The following is a 26,678-nucleotide window of genomic DNA, read 5'->3' on the forward strand; positions in this document are numbered from 1 at the left end:
TTATCTGTTTGCTGGTCTAGTTCTTCAAAGTTGAATTTTTCCTTCCATCTTTTAACATTGCATCATCTACAATTTTTTAAAGTTTTTTTGTGGTGTCATTATAAACAAAGAATAATTATATTGTCGTGCAATCCACTACTGTATTGTGATATCCTCAACTGTGGAATTCCAACCTCCTGAAACTTGGGTGACATTTTAGCCCTCAGCAATGCTTACCATCCTCGGTGGACAGAAATTTGACAATTGCAAATCATTTAGTTTAAAGATGCAGCATGGAAACAGGCACTCCAGCCCACCGAGTCCATGCTGCTAGTGCTACACGGGTGGGGTTAAACTAAATAGCGGGGTGGAGGGGTCGACAAATTGAAAGTATAAGGATGGAGTTAAAGGGAAAGAGAGTACTGGAAAAGTTATGAAAGACACCCGGATTAATGTGACAGAAAGCTCAAGAAAGGATAAGAGGGTGTCAGGTGAAATAGGTGTGAGAGGGGAGGTGAATACCGTATTAAAAGTCTTATGAATGTGCAAACTATAAGAAAACTCATGGATGAGCTTGCGGGTCAGTTAGAGTTTGGTAGGTATGATGTGGGAATTACAGAGACATGACTGCAAGAGGATCGGAGCTGGGAACTGAACATTCAGGGTTATATGTCCTATCGAAAAGACAGACGGGTGGGCAGAGGGGGTGGGGTAGCTCCGTTGGTAAGGAATGAAATTCAGTCCCTTGCGAGGGGTGACATAGAATCAGAAGATGTAGAGTCATTGTGGATAGAACTGAGGGCAAAAGACCCTCATGGGAATTATCTACAGGCCCCCACACAGTAGCCCCAGGCCAGAAAGGTCAGTGTGGGATTGGGAGGGGGAGTTAAAGTTGAGCCACCAGGAGTTCGGACTGAGCGGAGGTGTCCATCAAAACGATCGCTGACTTAAGCAGTCTTTCCAGGTGAGGCAGAGGTTCACTTGCACCTGCTCCAACCTCATCCACTGTTCCTCTTATCAACTTCTCTACATCCGCGTGACCAAGCGCAGGCACAGCGACCGTTTCGCTGAACCCCTCCGATCAGTCCTTCTTAACCTACCTGATCTCCCGGTACAAGCAGTACAATTAGATTGGTTAAGAAATTGTATGTTATACTTGCCTTCATTGGTCAAGAAATCATGGTGCAGCTTTATAGGACTTTGGTTTGTCCTCATTTGGAGTATTGCATGCAATTCTGATTGCCGCATTACAGGAAGCATGTGGTGGCTTTGGAAAGAGTGCAAAAGTTTACCAGAATGATGCTTGGATTAGAGGGTGTTGGCTATAAGGAGAGGTTGAACAGACTTGGATTATTTTCTCTGGAATGCTGGAGATGGGGAAAGACCTGATAAATGTATATAAAATTATGAAAGGAATAGATGGGGAAACCTTTCACCCAGGGTGGAAATACCAAAGTCTAAGAACACAGCTTTAAGGTGAAAGGAGCAATCGTTAAAGGAGGTGTGCGGGACATTTTTTTCCAGAGGGTGTGGGTGACGGGAAAGCGTTGCCAGAGGTGATGGTGGAGGTAGAAACGATAGGGGCGTTTTCAAGGCTTTTAGATAAATGTGAACTTGAACTAGATATGCAGGGAATGGAGGGATATGGATCATTTGTAGACAGATGAGATTATTTATCTTGGCATCATGTTTGGCAAGACATTGTAGGCAGAAGGGCCTGTTCCTGTGCTTTTCTATGTTCTACATTCTTATTACCTTATGTTACGACTCCCGAATGCAAGTACTTCAGAGCCACGTAACACAAGTCAAAAACCAGGTTCAGGTTCAAAAAACAGTTTTAATTATTCATTGGAACACAAAACTCAAACCTGATTTAAACAACCCAGTCAGGGATATGGATAAACCGACAAACAATTTAACAATGCTCCAGCCAGCCACACCATGGGCCGTCGAACCGGAGATCCCAAAACCTGCCCAAAGAGATACAACCCTGAAACCAAAATACACGAAAACTCTAAGGTCAGCCCTTATCCGTCCCAACTCAATATCTGTTAACAAGGAATGGTGAAAATACACAAAGTTCTATGCCATGTGGTCAGGCTTCCTCAGCCCCCACCAACAGTCTGCTCATCAGTCAGAGTCTACGACGAAGAGAAGAGAATCCTGGGAAGCTCTCGTATTTATACTTCAGATGAGTCACCCGTCACCTGACGCAGCTGGGCCAATCGGGTACAGGAGCCTTTAACCCCTCGATTCCAGACTCACAGCCACGAGGCCTGTACTTGGGATAGAAACAGAGAAGTAAGTACATAGCATTCACCAGGGGGGGGGAAGCGCCTAACACCCCCACCCAAAGATACTGAATAAGTTTCTGAAAATGAACTAAAAAAACACCACCAAATTTCAGCAACTATTCAGTAACACAGACATCACTGGCGCGACAATGCATCAGCCAATACATCATCCTTGCCCCGGATATGCCAGTCAAATGAGACAACCGCAAGGGAAGCGTCTCCAAAGCCTCAGAGTTACTCAGCTTTCCCTGCGTTACTGCCACAGACAACCGTGCCTCCCCCACATCACCACCCGTGTCAGGGGGCAGCACCACTGCAGCTAAAACAGGCTTAGGAGGACATAGCTCCGACCCATCAACCTCCACAGGCTCCTGCTCATGGTACCTATTTCATCATGTTAACATGACAGAGCTGAGTCTTACGCCTCCGATCAGGGGTACCAATAACGTAATCCCTCTCACCAACCTTCTTAACCACCTGATAGGGACCGCTATACCGAGCCTGCAGACTGGAACCAGGAATAGGCAACAACACCAGGACCTTGTCACCTAGAGAAAAATTCCTACTAGAAGCCTTCCTGTCGAACCAGTCCTTCATCCTAGACTGAGCAGAGGCAAGATTACCCATTGCCAGTTCGCATGCCCTCCTCAGTCTAGAGCGAAAAGTACAAAGTGGTCTAAAACACTACGTTTTGTATCCTCCTGCAACCATTTTTCCTTCAGGACCCTCAAATGTCCACCCAGAGGACCATCATGAGCCAAACAGAGTATCTCGTCCCTATACCGACGAGGCATCACAATCTGATCAACCACGCTCCAATCATCATGCCCAGATATATCCAAGGGAGACCACTTTCGCATCAGTAAGCCATCCCTTAGAAAATACCCCTTTGTTGTGGAATCCATATCCCCCTCAGGCACCGCGCAGTCGCACAGATCAGATAAACCTGGATCACTCTTTTGCTCCTCAACCAGCCGGTCACGTGACAGTGACACCGGCACATTTCCAGACACTATCCCATCTTGAGATGGAGAAACACCCTTCCCAACACAGGATCTATCATCCTGATCCCCAAAAATGCTCTCACTCAGGTCCACCACATCCTCAAACTTTGCCTGGCTCTTAGCCATAGCCCTCGTGACAGCACAAGCTGCGAAGACCTTTGGATGCTGCATAGCCAATCTATCAGGACTCTGCACCATCGGAACAGCCGTCACCTCAGGAGTGACTAAAACTCTACCTCCTGCCAAGTCATTCCCCAAAATCACAGAAACTCCCCCAACGGGAAAACACGGCCGTAACCCAACAGTTACCCGGCCTGAAACCAACTCGGACTCGAGACGCACGGTATGCAAAGGCACTACCATGTCATCCATCCCGAATCCTACCACTGGGACACTTGACCCAACCGATGATTCCCCAGAAAACGGCAGTACACCATCCAATATAAAGGACTGAGTAGCACCAGTATCACGCAAGATGGATACTGGAACTCTATCACCCCCATCCTCTAGAGAAACAAAACCATTCATGATGAACGCAGAATAATTCCTACACTCATCAGACTCAGGCACCTCAGGTACGACAGGTGCCTTCTGTGCACCCACCAAAGCCACAGGCTTTGCATTTTTCTGCTTCAGAACGGGACACGACTTTAACATGTGCCCTCTCCTTCTACAATAGTAGCACACAGGACCTTCATTAGTCCTTACATTTCCGTCAACCTTATCAGCTCGGACCTCCCCCTGTATCAACGTGCTGCCACTTGCAGGCACAGAAACAGCTTTGACACTGCCACCGGCGACACCACCACGATCAACCGGCCGTGCATCAAAACTATAGGATCGCCCAACAAAATCAGATTTATGAGTCAATACATACTCATCTGCCAACACCGCAGCCTTAGACACCTCATTCACCTTCTGCTCATTAAGGTAAGTAGTAACCCTCTCAGGGAGACAGTTCTTAAAGTCTTCCATAATCATCAAAGCCCGCAGTAGCTCAAAATCCTTCACTCCTCGAGAAGCGCACCACCTGTCAAAAAGTGCCTCCTTCTCCCTAGCAAACTCCACATAAGTCTGTCTATCAAACTTCCTAAAGCGCCGGAACTTCTGCCGGTACGCCTCTGGAACTAATTCAAAAGCCCTTAATACTGTAGACTTCACACACTCATAGTCCAGACTGCTTTCAACAGATAAAGACGAGTACACCTCCCGTGCTTTACCCACAAGGACACACTGCAATAGCAAGGTCCACACGTCCCTAGGCCACTTCAAGGACAAAGCCACCCGTTCAAACACTGTGAAATACTTGTCCACATCCCTCTCACGAAACGGGGGAACCAGGCGGATGTTCTTGCTCATATCAAACTCCCGTTCCCTAGAAGAAACCCGGGAATTATCTATTTCTTTTTCCCGCAGCTGAAATTCAGCCCTTTTGGTTTCCTCCTCAAGCTCAAGCCGTTTCATTTCAAGAACATGCATGAGCTCTTTCTCTTTTAACAAAGAGGCAATTCTCTGTGACTCAAGCTCCATCTCCTTCAGTTTAATGACGGCCTCCATGTTCTGAACTGGCTGAACAGAAGGTGGGGGACTGTCTGCACCACCAGGCAAAACCCCAGCCTCCACCAACGCAGCCCACAACTCCGATTTAATGGAGTGTTTCTTTGAATGCTTGTCAATAGTCACGGCATAGTTCTCAGCCAGCAAAATCAAATGCTCCTTCGTACATCTATCAAACAACTCCCGACTAGGAGCCTCAACAAATTCTTTCACCTTAAATTCCATTTCTAATGTAGCCCCAAATCACCAGCTAAAACTTGGGCCTTAATGCTACCACAAACAGGGAAGAAAAAATTCCCTCTCAACACACAGACTTCCTCAGTCCAGAAGCCTACCAAAAATAAACCCCCTAAAAACGTCTAGGGTCCTCAAAACTTAGGACGAGCCCCCATTTTGTTACGACTCCCGAATGCAAGTACTTCAGAGCCACGTAACACAAGTCAAAAACCAGGTTCAGGTTCAAAAAACAGTTTTAATTATTAATTGGAACACAAAACTCAAACCTGATTTAAACAACCCAGTCAGGGATATGGATAAACCGACAAACAATTTAACAATGCTCCAGCCAGCCACACCATGGGCCGTCGAACCGGAGATCCCAAAACCTGCCCAAAGAGATACAACCCTGAAACCAAAATACACGAAAACTCTAAGGTCAGCCCTTATCCGTCCCAACTCAATATCTGTTAACAAGGAATGGTGAAAATACACAAAGTTCTATGCCATATGGTCAGGCTTCCTCAGCCCCCACCAACAGTCTGCTCATCAGTCAGAGTCTACGACGAAGAGAAGAGAATCCTGGGAAGCTCTCGTATTTATACTTCAGATGAGTCACCCGTCACCTGACGCAGCTGGGCCAATCGGGTACAGGAGCCTTTAACCCCTCGATTCCAGACTCACAGCCACGAGGCCTGTACTTGGGATAGAAACAGAGAAGTAAGTACATAGCATTCACCAGGGGGGGGGAAGCGCCTAACACCTTACATGAAACATTTTTAATAAAGTTCTGTAATTACACTGTTACACGATTTCCTCCCTTATTGCAAAGGGGGGGGGGGGGGGTTGTTGTCTCTCTTTATTCCCCCACCTTACTGTGCTGGATCAGAGGCAGAGCCTGCCCATTTGCCATGGATTACTTTCGTGAGGAGAGATTTGCCTGTGTTGTAAGCTTGTCAGATCACAGATTTTCCAGTTTCAGAGCAATAGGTCTTTCCACTGACTGGTTAGAACACACACTGTACCTCAGTACAAACTAAACTGAGAACGGAGTATTTTTAATACAAGTATTGTGGGTTCTTCCAATACACATGGATGTGTAATGTTAAGGAAATACAGCTCTTTTGTTAATGTTGAGAGTGAAGAAAATGCTCAACTAGTCAGATATCAGGTCCCCACTGCTGTCAGACTACTGAACAGCCCTTCCATAAGCCTGGGCGTAGTCGTGATCTTTAAACCCACTTCATTGTGGACCTTGGACTTTTTCTCTGTAATTGTAGTGTTATAATGCTGCAACAGTATATTCGGCACTCCAGTATTTGTCTTTACCTGTTGTACTTGTATATGATATGATTGAAGTCACATAATATTTGACTGGATAGCACATGAATAATGCTTTCCAGTATATGTGACAGTAATAGACCACGAATTTCGAGCCCTGAATGTTATAATGTGTCTAATCGGATGTGAAGATGCTGTTCGTTCAGCTACGCAGAGCTTCACCAGAACAATCTTGCTGCAGAAGTCTGGGGAGAGAGAAACAGTTAATGTATTAGTTTGATGACTTTTCATTAGAATCTGCATTACTTTGCTTTTGAACACTATATCCTTCCACAAATACCTGACCACTTGAGTATTCCCACCATTTTCAGCTTTACTTCCAGATTTCCAGCAACAACAGTATTTTGTTTTTGCTTGCAATGACAATTTAATCTTAGTAATAGTTTGCATTGTACAAACACTGTTACAGTAGGTAATCATATCATGCTTTCCTGTGTGTGGCAAAACCACAGGACCACCCTAGGGCGGTCACGGTGGCGGAGCGGTAGAGTTGCTGCCATGCAGCGCCGGAGACCCGGGTTCGATCCCGACTACAGGTGCTGTCTGTACGGAGTTTGTACGTTCTCCCCGTGACCTGCATGGTTTTTCTCCGAGATCTTTGGTTTCCTCCCACACTCCAAAGACCTACAGGTTTGTAGATTAATAGGCTTGGTAAATGTAAAAATTGTCCCTAGTGGGTGTGGGATTGTGTTAATGTGCAGGGATCGCTGGTCGGCACGGACCCAGTGGGCCGAAAGGCCTGTTTCCGCGCTGTATCTCTAAACTAAACCCCCTCCCACTAAAGCGTAACCTTAAGTTAACTTCTTCAGCCTAACTTGTATTTAAGAGCTTTCAAACTAGGGGGGGGGGGCAGGGGGAGGGGGAGGGAAAATACAGAGGGCGAGAGAGAGATGGGAGAATAAGAGTGAACGGAATGGCCTTGTGTGGGAGTTTGCACATTACAATGTGTGATAATCCCAGGATTTAAAATTATTGAGGGATTGAACAGGCTAGATGCAGGAAAAATGTTCCCGATGTTGGGGGAGTCCAGAACCAGGGGTCACATTTAAGAATAAGGGGTAGGTCATTTAGGAATGAGATGAGTAAAAAACTTTTTCACCTAGAAAGTTGTGAATCTGCGGAATTCTCTGCCACAGAAGGCAGTGAAGGCCAATTCACTGAATGTTTTCAAGAGAGAGTTAGATTTAGCTCTGAGGGCTAATGGAATCAAGGGATATGGGGAGAAAGCAGGAACTGGGTACTGTTTTTGGATGATCAGCCATGATTATATTGAAAGGCGGTGCTGGCCCAAAGGGCCGAATGGCCTACTCCTGCACCTATTTTCTATGTATCCGTCCCACCCCTTTTTATGGTGCCTAGTGCTCTTTGCTGACTGACATGTATTTGTTTTATTAAATAAACTATTTAGGAGGTTTCAGTCTAGGTTTTTGAAACAAGAAGTACACGGTGGAGTTGTAGAATACTGTCTTGATTGGAGACCATGAGAACAGAACAAAAAACATTTAATTATTAAGGGATGTATTTTTAAAAATAATGTAAGCCAGCAACTTGCCATCTGTTCAGCTGCTGTTAACTTGATTTGTAACTGAACTAAGAAATTAAAAGCTATCTACATTTTTGGTGGTCTATGGAAAGTTTTCATAAAATGTAAATACTTTGAAGCAATAATACTAAAACCATTAAGCATTGACCAGTTTTATGGTCTATTTATACAGCACCATTGCTGTCCATCTCTGAAATAAATTAGAAATGTAACTGAGAAACTGTTGCATTGAATGTCGAGCACTGAAGGTTATAATGTGTCTAATTGGATGTTAAGATGCTGTTCGTTCACCAGAACAATCTTGCCGCAGAAGTCTGGGAATAGAGGGGAGGGTTGAATTAAGTTGAGGGACGCATTTTAAGACTAAGCAAGATGTTCTGCAAAGCATTTTTCAACCTGTGGTGAGTTTCTACGGTGTAGACGAGATGGCTTTGTGCACATCTACTACAGAACACTGACATGGAAAGAATACAAATGACTTGCTATCAATGCTGAATCAAATCATTTGGGATAACCAGCTTTTCTTGCTGTGTGGAAAGGTCAGCGACCTGTGACATTAACAGGTTTCGCTTTCTACCTGATTGGCTGGGTATATCTTTTAAGATTTGCACTACCTACACAGTTCTGTATTTTACCATTCCAGCTTTGTTTACATTTTGTCCCCTGTCCTTGTGCATTTTCTTCTATTTGTATTGCCTCCAGACAACACACTTTCACCACCACCTTTCAGTGGACACCACAACCACTTGTAACAATCTGTTCCTCTTGGACACCACCCTATCACAGACATTCCCTTTGTTTTCTACAGCCTCCTCTTCTCTGAAACTTGAATTCTAACCTTTCTGAGCTCTAATAAAACATTCACTCTGCTCCTCTCTCCTGAGTATTTCCAAAAAAAAATTTTGTTTGTTTTATTCAGATTTTCAGTGCCGGCAGTTTAGCTTCTTTTAAAACATCTGTGAATTATGAAATGCAAGAATTTTGTGATATTGCCCCAGATCTTTCACTGAATTTTGAATTGGTTAGTCGCCCTTGAAACCAAAACGATTCCAGAGCAGTTCCAAGGCGCATATTTCCGCTGTGGAGTCTGCTTTTAGCTGATGAGCACAGCCCAGTGTAGTGTAGGGTCTCAATGATTGAAACCAAAAAGCTAAGTCCCCTGAACTGCTTAAAGAATAGTTTAGTTGATTCCTTCCTCTAATCTTAATGAGTCAAGGATAAGACAGAATGTTTATAACTCTGGCATTATCGAAACTAAATCATCTTCAACACAAAACAAATACATTTAAATCAACTATTTGTTCAAAAATTGTCCCTGTTCTCTTCTCTCCAGCCAATTTTTCCCATTATAATCAATGGGCCTACTAGGTTTGTGCCAAATAATACAAGTTCAGTGGTAGATTTCCCAACCTAATTTGCTGGAAAATTGCTGGAGATTTGTGGTTCCTCACTGAATTCCATCTGGAGTATAACGACAGCCCGCAGTTGTTCCACAGCAATAGTCCGCTTTGGAACTTCACGACTTGCACGTGAAGGTTTCAACTTTTGTGCCGATGCAAATAGAAGGCGCTGGCCGATATTTCTGTCTTTTTATGTTAGCTTTAAAATTTTCTTTCCAAATTCAATTGAGTATTTTGTTGATTATATTTGTTGTTTTTTGTTTTGCTTAGTGATGTATTTTTCTGTCATGGGATGCAGTGCAAAAGGAATTGGACATTGTCAAGTAAAATCTAACATTTGTTATTCATCTGATAAACAAAATAAACGTTATGATTAAATTATGTTAACAACTGCAACCTTTCTTTGTATCTATTAATCCCAATTGCACTAGATTCAGGAAGGTTCAAATGAGAATTCATTTGGACCGACCGGTATGCAGCTCGGCGTACCATTCATGCTGATCTGTTATAGTGCTCTTCTGCTGGCACTCCTGCAGCAATGAAATGGTGATTTATCACTGCCTAGTTGATGAGGAGTGAAAAACCAAGGCGTTGAACAGAGGCTTTCTGCAAGGGTAGGGTGTTAGGTGCCTGTGGGACAAATGGTACAGCAGTTTAGAACTGAACTTGGTGCACACTCGCTGGCACACAGTGTGGAGACAGGCAGATGCTGATCCAAGTGCTGGCCCCTGTTGTCATTTATGTTTATTCCTCATTTTACACTAAATTTATCATTTTTTGGGGGGAAGTAACAGCAGTCATAAAATAATCAAACTTCTTGATACAGCTTTTAAAGGTCAGAGTGTGTGCGACCTGGAGAAGAACCTACAAGTGGTGATGTTCCTGAGATTTTGTCCTTGTCCTTGTCCTGCAGAGTAGATGGCACTGATATGGGAGGTGATATTGTTGAATAATTGCATGCATTTTGTAAATGCCTCCCAGCACAACCACAATATAGTGGTGTGGGAAGGAACTGCAGATGCTGGTTAACACCGAAGATGGACCCAAAATGCTGGAGTAACTCAGCGGGACAGGCAGCATCTCTGGATAGAATGAATAGGTGACGTTTCAGGTCGAGACACGTTTAGAATTGTGGATCAATGAACTCTTCCCTGCGTGCTTTCCAGCAAGAGTGCGACCAAAACTGAACACACTGCTGCAAGTTTGGCCCACATCAATGTCTTGTAATTTTTAAGAATACTTGATAGGCGGTTGACAACATTTTCCATCACTTGGCAGAAAGTTGATGGTAAATTGGATGGTAATTAGCTGGTTTGGATTTGGCTTTTGTGTGCTCGGGTCATAAAACAATTTTCCACATTGGAAAGTAAAACAACTGCATATCTTGGAAATCCAAAATAAAAACATAAAATGGACACGCTCAGCAGCACGTGTGAAAAATGAAACAGTTAATATTCCAGGTCTGGGCCTTAACCCGGTACATTAAATGGTTCACTTTCCAAAAACGCTGCCTGATCTGCTGTGGTTCTAGTATTTCCTGTTTTTATTTGTTTCTGTACTGTCAGGTGGATGTCATTTTTTGTAATTGTACACAAACAGCTTGGGTACTAGCATGGCTAGTCCTGGAATACGTCTTCACATGGAGTGAATAATAGTCTTAATACTACCTTTTGTATAGGAGGGGATTTCCCGAGGTAACAGATGAATCATCCTTTTCTGCACTTCTAGATGAACATGGTTGTGAATGTCTCATTCATCTCACATGGTGGATCCTGCTATCACTGAGTATGGGGATGTTTTTGAACCTACCTTAAACAGGTCATTGTTAATTATCTACAACTATGCAAACAAATAGCTGCAGAAGAGTTTTAATCTGATTGATTGTTTTTGCATGTTAAACAGGAAAAACAGCATACACGCTGCCCTCTGGTTTGCAGATTAACCAGGCTGGCATTTTGGGTGGAATTGAATATGAAATAATAGTCACTCTTCACTATTTTCCTTTTCTATTATATTGTCTTTTGTCTGAGTACCATATTGAATGAAGGAATGCATGGAATACATACAACAGTATGCACAGGCTCTTTGTGCATAATGGCAAATTTCCTCTGTCTGTCTTTACGTGATCCATATCCCTCCATTCCTTGTATATCAGTTTGTCGTGAAAAAATCCTGAAACAACGCTATCATATCTGTTTCCAACACCACCCCAGGGAGGTATGGGTTTACAAGTTCACGTTATAGTAGATTTAGGCTATTCAGCCCATCGAGTCTACTCCGCCATTCAATCATGGCTGACCTCTGCCACCTAATCCCATTTTCCTGCCTTCTTCCCATTACCCTTGACACCCGTTCTAATCAAGAACATTCAAGATGGCGGCGCTGGCTTAACAGCTGCGGCCCACCTGCAGTCCGTCTGTTTTTTTTCTTTCGTTTTGTTCCTTGTCATGTTTTAGTTAATTTTGTTTTATTAAGTTGTGTATGTGTGTGGGTGGGGTGGGAGAAACATGCTTTGGTCTCTTCCTTTGGGGGATGCGACTTTTTCTTCGGTCGTATTCCCCGTCTCCGTCTGCGCCGAGGCCTAATGGCGGAGCTGGCGGCATCGGAGCTGTAGCAGCAACAGCAGCAGCAGCGGAGACCCGACTCGGCATCGAAGCTGTAGCGGCGGCAGCAGCAGCAGCGGAGACCCGGCTCGGCCCCGGAGCTGTGGCGGCGGCAGCAGCAGCAGCAGCGGAGACCTGACTCGGCCCCGAAGCTGTAGCGGCGGCAGCAGCAGCAGCAGCGGAGACCCGGCTCGGCCCTGGAGCTGTGGCGGCGGCAGCAGCAGCAGCGGAGACCCGGCTCGGCACCGAAGCTGTGGCGGCGGCAGCAGCAGCAGCGGAGACCCGGCTCGGCACCGAAGCTGTAGCGGCGGCAGCAGCAGCAGCGGCGGAGACCCGACTCGGCCCTGGAGTTGTGGCGGAGGCAGCAACCACCCGCGGAGTTTGAACCGTCGCCTCGGCGCAGAGGGAGAACAAAGAGGGAAGAGACAGAGACTTTAAGATTTTGCCTTCCACCACAGTGAGGAGGTGTTTGGTGAACTCACTGTGGTGGATGTTAAATTTGTGTTGATTGTGTGTTTTTGCCATTTTTTAAAATTATATGTATGACTGCAGGGAAACAAAATTTTGTTCAGACCGAAAGGTCTGAATGACAATAAAACTAATCTAATCTAATCTAATCTAATCTAAAACTTGTCTATCACTACCTTAAAAATATCCACCACATGGGCCTCCACAGCCCCCTGTGGCAATGAGTTCCAAAGATTTGCTACCCTCTGACTAAAGAGTTTCCAGGCACCCACCATTCTTTGTATGTATAGATATTTAAAATTGCCATGTACATCTCCTTTAACCTTTTCCCCTCTGACCATTAAGCTATACCATGTGGTCTTTGACATTTACATCCTCTGGGGGGAAAAAGGTTCTGTCTACCTTATACTTCTCATAATTTAGTTTAGTTTTGTTTGGTTTATTGTTATGTTTACCGAGGTATAGTGAAAAGCTTTTTTGTTGCTTACTATCTCGTCAGCGGAAAGACTATACATGATTACAATCAAGCCACCCAGCGTACAGATATAGGATAAAGGTAATAACGTTCAGTGCAAGATAAAGTCTGTTTAAAGGGAGTCCGAGGGTCTCTAATAAGATAGATGGTAGTTCACGACTGCTCTCTAGTTGGTGATAGGATAATTCAGTTGCCTGATAACAGCTGGGAAGAAACTGTCCCTGAATCTGGATGTATGCGTTTTTACACTTCTGTGCCTGGTGTCTGATGGGAGAAGGTAGAAGAGGGAATGGCTGGGTGACCTCGTTGAGGCAGCGTGAAGTATAGATGGCGTCAGTGGAAAGGAGGTTGGTTTGTGTGATGGTCTAGGCTATGTCCACAATTCTCTGCAATTTCTTGTGGTCTTGGATGCAGCTGTTCCCAAACCATGCTGTGATGTATTCCGATAAAATGCTCCCTCTAAGGCGCATCTGTAGAAGTAGGTGAAAGTTGTTGGGGACATGCTGAACTTCCTAAGCCTTTTAAGGAAGTGAATTCTAAGGTGTGCTTTCTTGGCCATTGCATCGATATGGGTGGTCCAGGGCAAGTAGCTGTGAAGCATCTCTACTTCACTGTCATTGTATGTATACCGCATCGCTTCCTGAAATTGATCACTATCTCCTTTGTCTTGCTGACATTATGGGAAAAGTTGTTGTCTGGACACTAGGCTCATTCTCATTCCTGTACTCCATCAATATTTGATATCTGGCCCACTATACAATGCAATAGAACTTTATTTATCCCAGAAGGGAAAATGGTGTTGTCGTCTGCAAATTTGTAAATTCAGTTGAATTTGTATTTGGCTGCACAGTCGTGGGTGCATATGGAGTAAAGAAGGGTGCTGAGAACGCAGCCTTGTGGAGCACCAGTGTTGAGGTACAGGATGATTTGGTACAGGATGATTGTTACCTATCAGATCTCCCCTCGACCTCCGATGCTTTAGGGATAACTGTCCAAATTGGGCCAGTCTCTTTATAGCTAATACTCTTTAACTAAGGCAGAATTCTTCTAAATCTATTCTGCAACTTCTCCAAACCGTTCACATCCTTTCTGTATTGGGGCTGACCAGAACTGCTCACTGTACTCCAAATGTGGCTATCCAAAACTTTATAAAGCTGCAACATTACTTCTTTACTCTTATACTCAAAGCCTCGATCGATGAAAGGAAGCACACCATTCGCCTTCTTTCCCTTTCTATTTACTTGTGTTGCCAGTTTCAGGGAGCTATGGACATGGAATCCAAGATGCCACAATACATCTTGCTGTCATGGATCTTAAAGGAATAATGCGAGAATATTTGAGTGGACTTGATGGGCCGATTGGCCTGTTACTGCTCGTAGAACTTATGAACTAAGTGAATAAGAATACTAAAGTTACATTGGGATTTTAACAAAGCATCTATTGCTTCAGTATTGACTGATTTGTTTCCTATTGTGTAGGCTTGATGTGCTGAGTTGCCGTCATAGTTATACTGTGTGGTAACCAGCCCTTAAACGCAAATCACGTCAATCAAGATGTCTTCCTGAGCTTGGTCACATTTGCCTGTATTTGGCTAATATCCCTCTCAACCTTGTATTTGAATTCCATATATAAAGGTGGCATAATATTTTGAGTGCCTTTTGCCTACTCTTTTAACTGTATATGCTCTACAGACTGCAATGTAATGTATAATATAAAAATGATCTTTCTTTCATAATTATGTATCTATTATTTGGGATATATCTAAAGTAGTCATAATTATCAGTTACTGTAAAAAAGAAAATTCTGTTCACATTGCTGCAGCTAATTTTCAGTGTTATCTTATTTCTGCAGTGCATTGATCAGCTGACAAAAATTCAGGCTGAATTCCAGGAGACTGTGAAGGATCTGGCGAAGTCTAAAAAGAAGTATTTTGAGTTGGAACAGATGGCTCACGCAGCACGGGAGAAAGCAGATTTAGAGGCCAAGTGTGTTTTGATTTTTTTATGATATGAATAGGGATACTCTGGCATTTCCTATTTCAAGAAAAAAAATGTGTAAAGCATTTAATTTGTTCCTCATACTTAAGATCTCGTGCAATGTACTTATTTGAAACATGCTGCCCTGTCTGTACACTTACACTGCAGCAATGGCTGCGCAAACACTTCATTGGAAAATTGATGATCTGTAACTAATTCTGTTGGAAGGTTTGTTGAAATTTAAACATTTGTGGAATCAGCAATGTGCTCAATCCAATAACAAAGTGATTGTAACACCAGCAGCTTGGCCTATGGTGTTTTACCTGAATATGAAAGTACAATCACAACAGCATTCATTGGCATGAAGGCTATCAAGCTTTATTTTAATTTGTTTTCTGTCAGAGAAGCAGTATAGCAAAAATTAATGTAAATTAAAAAACAAATGTAGTCAATAATCTTCAGTTTGGAATCTGCACTTTCATTGTGTGCATTTCAACTAATTAATATGCGGTCCATATTAAATAATTTTCAACCTCAACGCAAATAAGTTGCTGAAACCTGATATCATTACCAATCCAATATTTAATTACATGTGAATCACGTGATTATGGCAAATATGTAATATTGAGGAAACTAAATTCCTAAAATCAAACTTCAAGCAATGTACACCAATTAGAAATAACATTAAACAGAGATGCAAAATATATCATGCCATTCTGGAGGAAAAAGAACACTTGCATTTCATGATATTTTCGCATTTTTTCACATCTAAATAAAACCATTACACAAATTTCTATATTCATTCAATGAAAATAATATGATACAGTACGGGTACATACTATTTTTGATGGAGTTTTCTCTTAAGCTACCAACCTATATTTGACAGGCTAATTGGCATTTGGGAAAAAGCATCTCAGCTCAACATTGGAAGGATTTTTTTAAACACTTTTTGGCATCAGTCAGGAATAAATCATGTACATATTTTATATTAGAGGTCTAATGAATGAGATAGAGAAGATCTGGAATCTGGAATAGGTAGAACCAAGAAGTGGATTGGGGGAAAGTTCTCGCAATAGATTATTGAAAAGTGAGTGTGTCTCTTTTTTAACTTTCTTGTTCATTTTAACAATTGCTAGTTATACCTTTTGGTTTGGGAAACTGTCTTACCAATGGAATATGAACCTCAACTCATAACAAGCTGGTCAGAATCAGTGTTAATTTGCTGTATCTTCAAAGAAAGTGAAGATTGATTGAAGGTATGGTGCAGATTATAAAGGGCTGGGGTTTTTTTTTACATTCCTGGATATAATATATAAAGATATTTGCTTGTGTAGGTCATCTCCAGAAAACACAAGGAAGCCAGATTACTTTGTGGCTGATCTCTAAACCACAATTCATAAGAAGAATTAAGTCATAACTAAAGAAACTTAATTATTCTAGAAAAACCTTCAAGAATGTTTCACTTCCAGAATCTATGTGTTTGTTGTTGCACTTGTGACTTTTGGAATTTCACCAGGTCTTTTAGATTTTGGGGGACATGCAAGTGTTGCAGTTTACAAGATGCATCACGAATGTTATCATTCTCCTCTGTGAGACCACATAACAAAGAATGCATCTCATAATTTATGTCACAAGTTTATGTAAACTTATGAGATGCAAGTTGAATTAAAAATAATTTAGAACTTTAAGTGTGGTTAGTCAATCACATTTTTTTTATGTTACTGTGGATTTCTATGTTTTTGAACCTGGAACAGCACAGCTAGAAATAGGGCCATAAATTAATGGTTAAATAGAGTGAATTAATGACACTAAAACAAAATACGCATGTCAGGACAAGTAATGTGTTTCAGCTGTAGTATGTGGGAATTAATGGAAACCATTTGAATCTATAGTGATCACATCTGCAGTAAGTGTCTGCAGCTTGGAACTGCGCCTCGGAGTTGCAGTGCTGAGGTTTGAAGTTCAGACTATGATGTATCAAATTGACAGAAATTTACCTGGGCACTTTGCTCCAAGCAGATTTTTTGCATTTAAGAGCTATGTGGAAGCTTGGTCTCAGTGTGAAAAGTATATAACATGATATAATTTAGCACAACGGGCTATTCCTGGTTATTGTTATTGGGAGCTGCTTTCCTCATGCATTTAGAAATGTTTTTAAGGGGAAGAATTTTACCATTTGTAGACAACAGTTGTCATGATTTTGCATGTTCAAGAAGGAACTACAGATGCTGGAGAATCGAAGGTGACAAAATTGCTGGAGAAACTCAGGCCGAAACTTTGCCTATTTCCTTCGCTACATAGATGCTGCCGCGCCCACTGAGTTTCTCCAGCAATTTTGTCTACCTATGATTTTGCATGTAATGTATATTAAGGAACATGTAGGAAAAAGGAAGGATAATTGAACCTCATCTGTTGGATTTTCCCTATTTTCCCATGGTACCGACTCATTACCTTCCGCTCAATGCTTAATTAAAAATTACAAATTAGCAAATAACCATCTTTTTCACATGTGAATTAAGCATGAAGCTTCAGACTAGCTCTTGACAATTTAAGTCTATTTTGATTTGGAGGCAATTGGTACTCTTAATCCATTCATTATTTATTTTGAATAGCTATTCAATAGAATTCTACCCCACTTTTTAATGGACAAATGCTATTTACTTACCACCTCTTTGCGCTTAATGGTTTGAAATCTGCATTTAACTTTATCCTTTTAGCTTAGTGCATTTTATATTTTGTATATTGCTACTGTGCTGCATGTGTGATTTCTCCATTATTTTACAAAAATATTATTCAATTTTAATTCCATGAGCATATTTCTAAACTACATACCTTGACTTTCTTAATTTTGCTTGAAACTTTTTATTTTTTGCGAACTTTTTTTGCTAACTGTTGAACAAAAGTTGAAAGATTCTGCTGGTTTAACAGCGTTGATTACATTATACATAACGTTTAGAATCCTGGATCCACAGCAGATGATTCAGCTGAATATGTACTTGCTGGTGCTTTATTATGGCAATTCGAAATTAATTTTATCTCACAGTTGTGAAAAGCTCAATTTCAAGTATTTGTCGATGCTTTATCCATGAGTGTTGCTACTTTTTGAATTAGAGGGTCAGAGTTCACAGGTTGGACATGCAGATGGTAAACCTTCTAGCAGATTGAACCGAGTTTAAGGGCATAGCAATGTTCAAAGCCACTGCAAAACGAGAACCTCTGGTTTGCCACCTGTAAGATCTATAATGACCTTTAGCCAGACGGTGGTGAATCAGTGGGATTCATTGCCACAGGTGGCTGTGGATTCCAAGTCTTTGGGTATTAAAGCGGTGATTGACAGGTCCTTGATTGGTAAGGATGCCAAAGGTTTGGGGCAAAGGCAGGAGAATGGGGTTGAGAGGGAAAGATAGATCAGCCATCATTGAATATGCGAATGGTCTAATTCTGCTCCAATTGTTTCTGAACTTATGAAAGAGCATGTCCTGTGGTTGGGATTTTGACATGCCTCCTGAGGAAGCGCAGTTGATCAGACAGGACCCGGAGAGTGCTTATTGCTGGGGCTGCTTTTTATACAGCATCCATCACCTGTGTTTTGATAGGCATAGCAGTTGCTTATTTTTCAAGCACTTCCTAATAATTTTCATGTTTATTCAATCCCAAGGGGCACAAAACCTTTTGATGAGATTTAACCAAGTGCAAAACAAGTGATAAGGAAGCTGAAAAAAAAGTGTGATTCTCAATACATTTGACAGAACACTCAAAATTGTTGCTGGAGAGCATTAGGTCATCTAAATAATGGTGTTAAAATTGCAATGATGTGGCCACAGTTGGGATTGTGAATCAAATTCAATGTTTCTACCATTTACCAAATCACTTGATAAAAATGACAACATTATCTGGAAAAAATTACTTAAATTGTAAAAAAAAAAGGCAATGTTAGAAATTGGCAAATATAATGTTGTGGGAATTACAGAGGCATGGCTGCAAGAGGGCCAGGGCTGGGAACTGAATATTCAAGGGTATACCTCCTATCGAAAAGACAGACAGGTGGGTGTTGGTGAAGAATGAAATTTATATCCTTGCAAGGGGTGACATTGAAACGGGAGATGTGGAGTCAGTATGTATAGAACTAAGGAATTGTAAGGGTAAAAAGACCCTAATCAGACTTATCTACAGGCCCCCAAACAGTAGCCTGGACATAGGGTGCAAGTTGAAATAGGAGTTAAAATTGGCATGTAGCAAAAGTAATGCTGTGGTTGTTATGGGAGATTTTAACATGCAGGTAGACTGGGAAAATCAGGTTGGTATTGGACCCCAAGAAAGGGACTTTGTAGAGCGCCTTTGTGATGGATTCTTTGAACAGCTTGTATTGGAGCCTACCAGGGAGAAGGCAATTCTGGATTTAATGTTATGTAATGAACCGGATTTGACAAAGGAACGAGATTAATGAGCCATTTGGAGGTAGTGACCATAACATGATCAGGTTTAATCTACAATTGGAGAGGGAGAAGGGTAGATCGGAGGTGTCAGTGTTACAGTTGAATAAAGGGGACTATGGGGCCATGAGGGAGGAGCTGGCCAAAGTTGACTGGCAAGATACCCTAGCAGGGATGACAGTGGAACAACAATGACGGGTATTTCTAGGAATAATACTGAAGGTGCAGGATCAGTTCATTCCTAGTAGGAAGAAAGATTCCAAGGGGAGTAAGGGGTGACTGTGGCTGACAAGGGACGTCAGACCCAATATAAAAATAAAAGAAGAAGTACAACATAGCAAAGGTGAGCGGGAAGCAAGAGGATTGTGTAATGTTTAAAGAGCAACAGAAGATAACTAAAATGACAATACGGGGAGAAAAGATGAGGTACGAAGGTAAGCTAGCCAAGAATATAAAGCAGGATAGTAAAAGCTTCTTTAGGTATGTGAAGAGGAAAAAATTAGTTAAGACCAAAGTTGGACCCTTGAAGACCGAAAAAGGTGAATTTATTATGGGGAACAAGGAAATGGCAGATGAGTTGAACAGGTACTTTGGATCTGTCTTCACTAAGGAGGACACAAACAATCTTCTTGATATAGTAGTGGCCAGAGGATCTGGGGTGACGGAGAAACTGAAGGAAATCCACATTAGGCAGGAAATGGTGTTGGGTAGACTGATGGGACTGAAGGCTGATAAATCCCCAGGGCCTGATGGTCTGCATCCCAGGGTACTTAAGGAAGTGGCTCTAGAAATCGTGGATGCATTGGTGATAATTTTCCAATGTTCTATAGACTCAGGATCAGTTCCTGTGGATTGGAGGGTAGCTAATGTTATCCCACTTTTTAAGAAAGGCGGGAGAGAGAAAACAGGGAATTATAAACCAGTTAGCCTGACATCAGTGGTGGGGAAGATGCTGGCGTCAATTATAAAAGATAGCCGTACATTTGGATAACAATAACATGATTGGTCTGAGTCAGCATGGATTTACGAAGGGGAAATCATGCTTGACTAATCTTCTGGAATTTTTTGAGGATGTAACTAGGAAAATGGACAAGGGAGAGCCAGTGGATGTAGTGTACTTGGAATTTCAGAAAGCATTTGATAAAGTCCCACATAGGAGATTAGTGGGCAAAATTAGGGCACATGGTATTAGGGGTAGAGTGCAGACATGGATAGAAAATTGGTTGGCAGACAGGAAACAAAGAGTAGGGATTAACGGGTCCCTTTCAGAATGGCAGGCAGTGACTCATGGGGTACCACAAGGCTCGGTGCTGGGACCGCAGCTATTTACAATATACATCAATGATTTGGATGAAGGGATTCGAAGTAACATTAGCAAATTTGCAGATGAAACAAAACTTGGTGGCAGTGTGAACTGTGAGGAGGATGCTATGAGAATGCAGGGTGATTTGGACATGTTGGGGGAGTAGGCAGGTGCATGGCAGATGAAGTTTAATGTGGATAAATGTGAGGTTATCCACTTTGGTATCAAAAACAGGAAGGCAGATTACTATTTAAATGGCTCAAGTTGGGAAAAGGGAAAGTACAACGGGATCTGGGGGTCCTTGTTCATCAGTCTATGAAAGTAAGCATGCAGGTACAGCAGGCAGTGAAGAAAGCGAATGGCATGTTGGCCTTTATAATAAGAGGAGTCGGGTATAGGAGCAAAGAGGTCCTTCTGCAGTTGTACAGAGCCCTAGTGAGGCCACACCTAGAGGATTGTGTGCCGTTTTGGTCCCCTAATTTGAGGAAGGACATTCTTGCTATTAAGGGAGTGCAGCGTAGGTTTACAAGGTTAATTCCCTGGATGGCGGGACTGTCATATGCTGAGAGAATGGAGCGGCTCGGCTTGTACAATCTGGAGTTTAGAAGGATGAGCGGGGATCTTATTGAGACATATAAGATTGTTAAGGGTTTGGACACGCTAGAGGCAGGAAACATGTTCTCGATGTTGGGGGAGTCCAGAACCAGGGGCCACAGTTTAAGAATAAGTGGTAAGCCATTTAGAACGGAGACGAGGAAACATTTTTCCTCACAGAGAGTTGTGAGTCTGTGGAATTCTCTGCCTCAGAGGACGGTGGAGGCCGGTTCTCTGGATACTTTCAAGAGAGAGCTAGATAGGGCTCTTAAAAATAGCAGAGTCAGGGGATATGGGGAGAAGGAAGGAACGGGGTACTGATTGGGGATGATCAGCCATGATCACATTGAATGGTGGTGCTGGCTCGAAGGGCCGAATGGCCTACTCCTGCACCTATTGTCTATTGTTTCTGACTTTTGCATCTGTACATATCTGCAGTGTGCCAACAATAAAAAATCATATCCTTTGAAACAAATATACCATTTAAATCAAAGTTTTATTTTTCAGGTCCAAGCTTAGTCTATTTCAGTCAAGAATAAGTTTACAGAAAGCAAGTGTAAAGGTATGTTTTTTAAGATTTTGAATGGCTGCTTCATGTTATTCATCTTTAGCTTGTGTTTTTTGTACAATATTTCTACAATGTGCTGCAAGCCTGCTTAATTGAGCTGTGTAGATGCCAGCTAAAATGTGAACAATATATGTTGGGTTGAAGCAGTCTTGATAACGTGTGAACAGTTTATCTTCCCGAGCTGAGTTTAGATGAATAGTTCTCTTTATAATTCCCCAGAAGTTTTGTAGCTGTTTCTTTTAATTGACAGTGATATGTGGAAACTAGTTGAAAAGAAGATTGCACTCAACTGTGCTTCCTCCATCCAACCATATATTGACATTATTAAACTAGACAATAGGTAGCAATGTTACAAAATTTTGAGATTTAAAAAATCAAGTCTGCAATTTATCCCATCAGATAAAGCATAAAAATAAGTTTAATTTGACACCTAATTCACTTTCATATCTCAAGTATTTAAAAAGTTATGGCCATTTTCATACTCGGAAATTAGCACCTTGTTCCCTATTGATTTTCTATGGACATAACAAAAAAGCTGTGATCGTGGACAGTCAAAAGCCCATAACCTTCTTAAAAAATTAAGAGAACTGAATGAAATTTTCAGTTATCATAGATTGAAGCATTCTGAAACAAATATAAAATAATCTTACTTGGATGACCTGAAATTAAAGCATATAATTAGTTAGTTACCCAATTGTAGCTAATTACAAAATTAAATTACTAGATCTAAACATCTATCCATTTCTTAATAAATGATTAACATTTTTAAATAGCCTAAGTGTCCAAATAATATTCACAAATAATTCACAATAAAACATGATTTTTAAATCTCATTTACATAAATTTATAGGCCAAATGGAAGGAATTTAGTGTTCAATTGCTGTAAATTAAAGTCCATTTAAATCAGCTTTCTAGTGGGATCCTGTGAACGCGCTGGTTTAGAACGTTCACATTGCGGTAGATTTGTGCCCTCAAATGCCCAGAAAAATACTGCGGGATATAATGGGGCCCAAATTAGCTACTCGCAACATTAAACTTTGTATAAAGGGATCTTAAGTAGCCCTTTTTAATGTAAAAATAAACAGCCTACCTTCTGTTGTCCCCTGTATGAGATCCGGCCGGTTGCCGGCGGTCGCGGGTTTAGAGGTTAATTTTTAAACTACTAAAACAATTAGATAAAGCCCTTAAAAGTAATAATAGCTAAAGCGACGGAATCTTCCAGTGATTTTTCGTTAATAATTAACTAGGCTGAACATCCTCGATTTGAACAGCTTAGGGAAAATCGCGTTTTAAACCCGCCCCCCTCTAAACGGCGCCAAAATCGCGCACACCCGCAGCGACAGATTTTCAGCGACGCTTCAGGCACGTTTTGCAACATACCTACAATAGGCTCTGTCAACCAAGTCTAGGCTCATGTGTGATGCAGATTTTAAGAGGGACGTGAGAACTGCCCGTGAACTACACGAGTCATTGTTTATAGGGATGAAGAGGAAAAATCATGTAATGCTAATTCATAGAATACTTTTTTGGAAAATTCCATCTTCCAATGCAACTTGCATTTACCAAATAATGAGCTCCAAGATTCATAGAAATTATTTTTTTTTAGAAATTAGGTGCAGGAGTAGGCCCTTCGGGTCCAGTACAGAAGAAAAATACTTTTACTGACATCATGGAACATTGTGGGTCAAATATAAATACTGTTGATGCTGGTTGATTTTGATTCTGAATTAAAAACACAATATTGGAAATAGGTATTGGTTCTACTAGTATGTGGATAGTGAAATGGAGTTAAACACCAAAACTCTTTGACCTGAAGTAGTAGCATTCTTTCCGTCTCCATAGATGCTGCCTAACCTGGTAAATATTTTATGGCATTTTCTGTTTTTATTCAAGGAAAGTATTTTGTTTGCCTCCTCAATAATGGTAGTGATCTGGACTCCGACTGCTCCCCATTTTCACCAGCCCAATTTTGTTGGATAGTATATGTGAAAATGCCTACCAAAGAATCTAATGTGATTGTTACCAAGGCAATAATTTGACTTGTGGTTGCAATTATTTAAACTATATTTTCCTACTCATTTTGAACAAATTGTTTTTAATTACATTTTAATTCGCACAGTTAATTATAATGCCAATTAATAAATTTTGGAATGATACAGCAATTGATATATAATTCCCAACTCATTATTAGAGGAAAAGGCCAGCATTTCATGAGGGACAAAACAACTTGTAATGTAGACCTTCGTAAACATTTGTTTTGGGAAAGGCATCAGAAGGTTAAACGTATTTAAATAGTGGAAGTAACGAAGTGCAACGATAGGATGCTAAATAAGGGACTGGTTGTCAGGATGGAGGCATGTTAGCTTGTAATTTTATTGATATCTTCTAATTCATTGAAATTTGCTACGTTGAAAGATAACTTAAAAAGAAATGAAACTTTTCTTGATATCCAATATCACATTTTGTTTGAATTTCAGTTGAAAGCACGGCGCAGTGAATGCAACACAAAAGCTAACCATGCTAGAAATGATTACCTTCTTACACTGGCAGCTGCAAATGCACATCAAGATCGCTATTATCAAATCGATCTGATAAACATGATGACTGTAAGCAAACTCTTCGATATTTGTGTACTTCAGAAATCAGCTGAGCATGATTAATAAATTATGTAAAATGTTACTTCAAATCCATGCTTTTTGTTCATGAAGCTTTTTTGCTGTTTCAAGTCAAGTTGTGTTGGATGCTGTCTGCCATGTTATGATGTGCAATAGAATCATTGCTATTCCAAGAACTGGTCCATCAAAGTCTTGACACTTGAAGCTGAGAACATGACACTAGCCAAAATAGTTTAGAGATCATCCAGAATACAATAAATCATGGTTGTATCTTTTGAAGAGTAATATGGGGTAAATTACTTGGATCCCTTCCAGTGTAACATTTTAAGGAACTAAATAACATTTTGTATTTGATTTGTCTTGAAGGTAGGTGACGGAGGATGTGGGTAGAGGGTTTTTCACAGTGGAGGCCTGTAATCAGAGGTGTGCCACAAGGATTGGTGCTGGGCCCACTGTTATTTATATTAGCGATTTTGGTATGAATGTAGATATTATGGATAGTAAATTTGCAGATTACACTAAATTGATGGTGTGGTAGACAGTGAAGGAGTTATCTAAGGTTGCAATGACAGCTTGATCAACTGGACCAAATCAAATGGAGGAATGGCAGATGGAGTTTAATTTGAATAAATGCGAGGTGCTGTGTTTTGGTAACGAAACCCAGGGCAGAATGTGCACAAGAAATGGCAGTGCTTTGGGGAATGTTGTGGAACAAAGAGATCATGGTGCATCGTTCCATGACAGTGTATCCAACCACTCTAGTTTTATTTAATCTGCTGTTTGGTGAAAAGTAAATATTAAGTGGCTAATTGTATTGAAACAGTGGGAACAGCATTATTGTACCTTTCTATTTTTTAGAATGCATTTAAGATTAATTTTCCTCAAGAACAAGTACCAAGATATATAATAAATGTGTAATATATAATTGGCCCAATAGTATTTTAGTTAATAATTCATATTGAAACAATTAGTGTTTTGCAACTCGGTTTTTTATCTTTCTTGTCTGATTGTTTTGTGGTTACATATTACAAATATGACGGATGAAACCCCATTTTTGTAGCACAACAAATTTGTCTGCTTTCTGCTCCTCCCTCTGCATGCTTACTTGCTCACACCTTCAGCTGGGCTACCAACTTGTGTGCATCTTCATTCTTTTATGTGACATTCTAACTTTGAATGTTGACTATATGTAAACCTGAAGGCAGACTTGCAGACACAGACTTCAGTGGAAATATTCAAATCTTAGCGGAAAGGTGGCATTACTCTGCTGTTGCCATCACAAAAATTGGGTTGTTGGATGTCAGGAATAATGGACAAAGTTGAATAAAGGAGGTATTGAATGTTGAGCTATACCTTGTCTCCTATACGCATGTAATATACTTTGCCTTTATAATCCATAATCATCCAGAGAATGGCTTAAGTTTTGTGAAAAGATCATAGCTAGGACCCTTTCCCAAGATTGTTTTTCGACTCACTTAACTTGAAAATCTAGAAATCTGGAATTGTACAGAATTAATTATTCCGATTTAAAAAAAGAGATAAACTATTTCATAAACATGGAAATTATTGGTAAATAATAATTGAAAGTAGAGGCAACAGACGATAAAAAATTTGAAAAACTTGTATTTGAACACACACACACACACACACACACACACACACACACACACACACACACACACACCTGTTTTACTCCATCCCCCGCCCTATCCACTCGATTGGGCGGGGGAGACGGAGAGGATTCAAAAGCAAAGATCATAGAGGTCCACACTATAATCTTTGTTCAAATGAGAGCCGGTGACCTCCGGATCTGCAGAACTTGCTCATTCTTTCTGTGCCTTTTGAAGAATGGGGGGGGGGGGGGGGGGGGGGGGTTGGTGGGTGGTAACATAACTCATGGAAAATAGTGCACATGCGCTTTGACAGCATCTGCATTAATCCAGAGGCGGGGGGGGGGGCGGGGGGAGTTTGGTGAACAATTTTAGTGAAAATCTCAGGAAATAATTGTCCAAATTTACAGAGGAGCAAATGTAAATGCAGCCCCCCCTCTAAAATCAAAAGGTAAATCGCTACTGAAATATGTAAACATTTCCCCGTTTCGGCATCTGGTTTTCGAGGAGATACGTTTCAAAGGCAAAATGACACACACACACACACACACACACACATACACACACACACACACACACACACACACACACACACACACACACACACCCACACCCACACCCACACCCACCCACACACACACACACATACCCACATAGAGTTTTAATAAATACTAGACCAAGTGCAGATCCCTTGGGTCT

The 26,678-nt window shown here is 41.3% G+C and overlaps 1 protein-coding gene across 5 annotated transcripts in view; it reads left to right on the forward strand.

Moving 5' to 3' along the window:
* fchsd2 (FCH and double SH3 domains 2) overlaps positions 1-26,678 on the forward strand; it is a 207,713-nt gene that overhangs the window by 95,310 nt on the left and 85,725 nt on the right. For all 5 annotated transcript variants that reach the window (XM_033023168.1, XM_033023165.1, XM_033023164.1 and 2 more), the window contains exons 6-8: positions 14,732-14,865; positions 21,694-21,748; positions 24,232-24,360. In XM_033023168.1, coding sequence (XP_032879059.1) covers positions 14,732-14,865; positions 21,694-21,748; positions 24,232-24,360 — 318 coding nt within the window. The remainder of the gene's footprint in view (positions 1-14,731; positions 14,866-21,693; positions 21,749-24,231; positions 24,361-26,678) is intronic.

The sequence above is a fragment of the Amblyraja radiata genome, chromosome 6 (genome assembly GCF_010909765.2).
Source record: "Amblyraja radiata isolate CabotCenter1 chromosome 6, sAmbRad1.1.pri, whole genome shotgun sequence".
Taxonomy (NCBI): Eukaryota; Metazoa; Chordata; class Chondrichthyes; order Rajiformes; family Rajidae; genus Amblyraja; species Amblyraja radiata.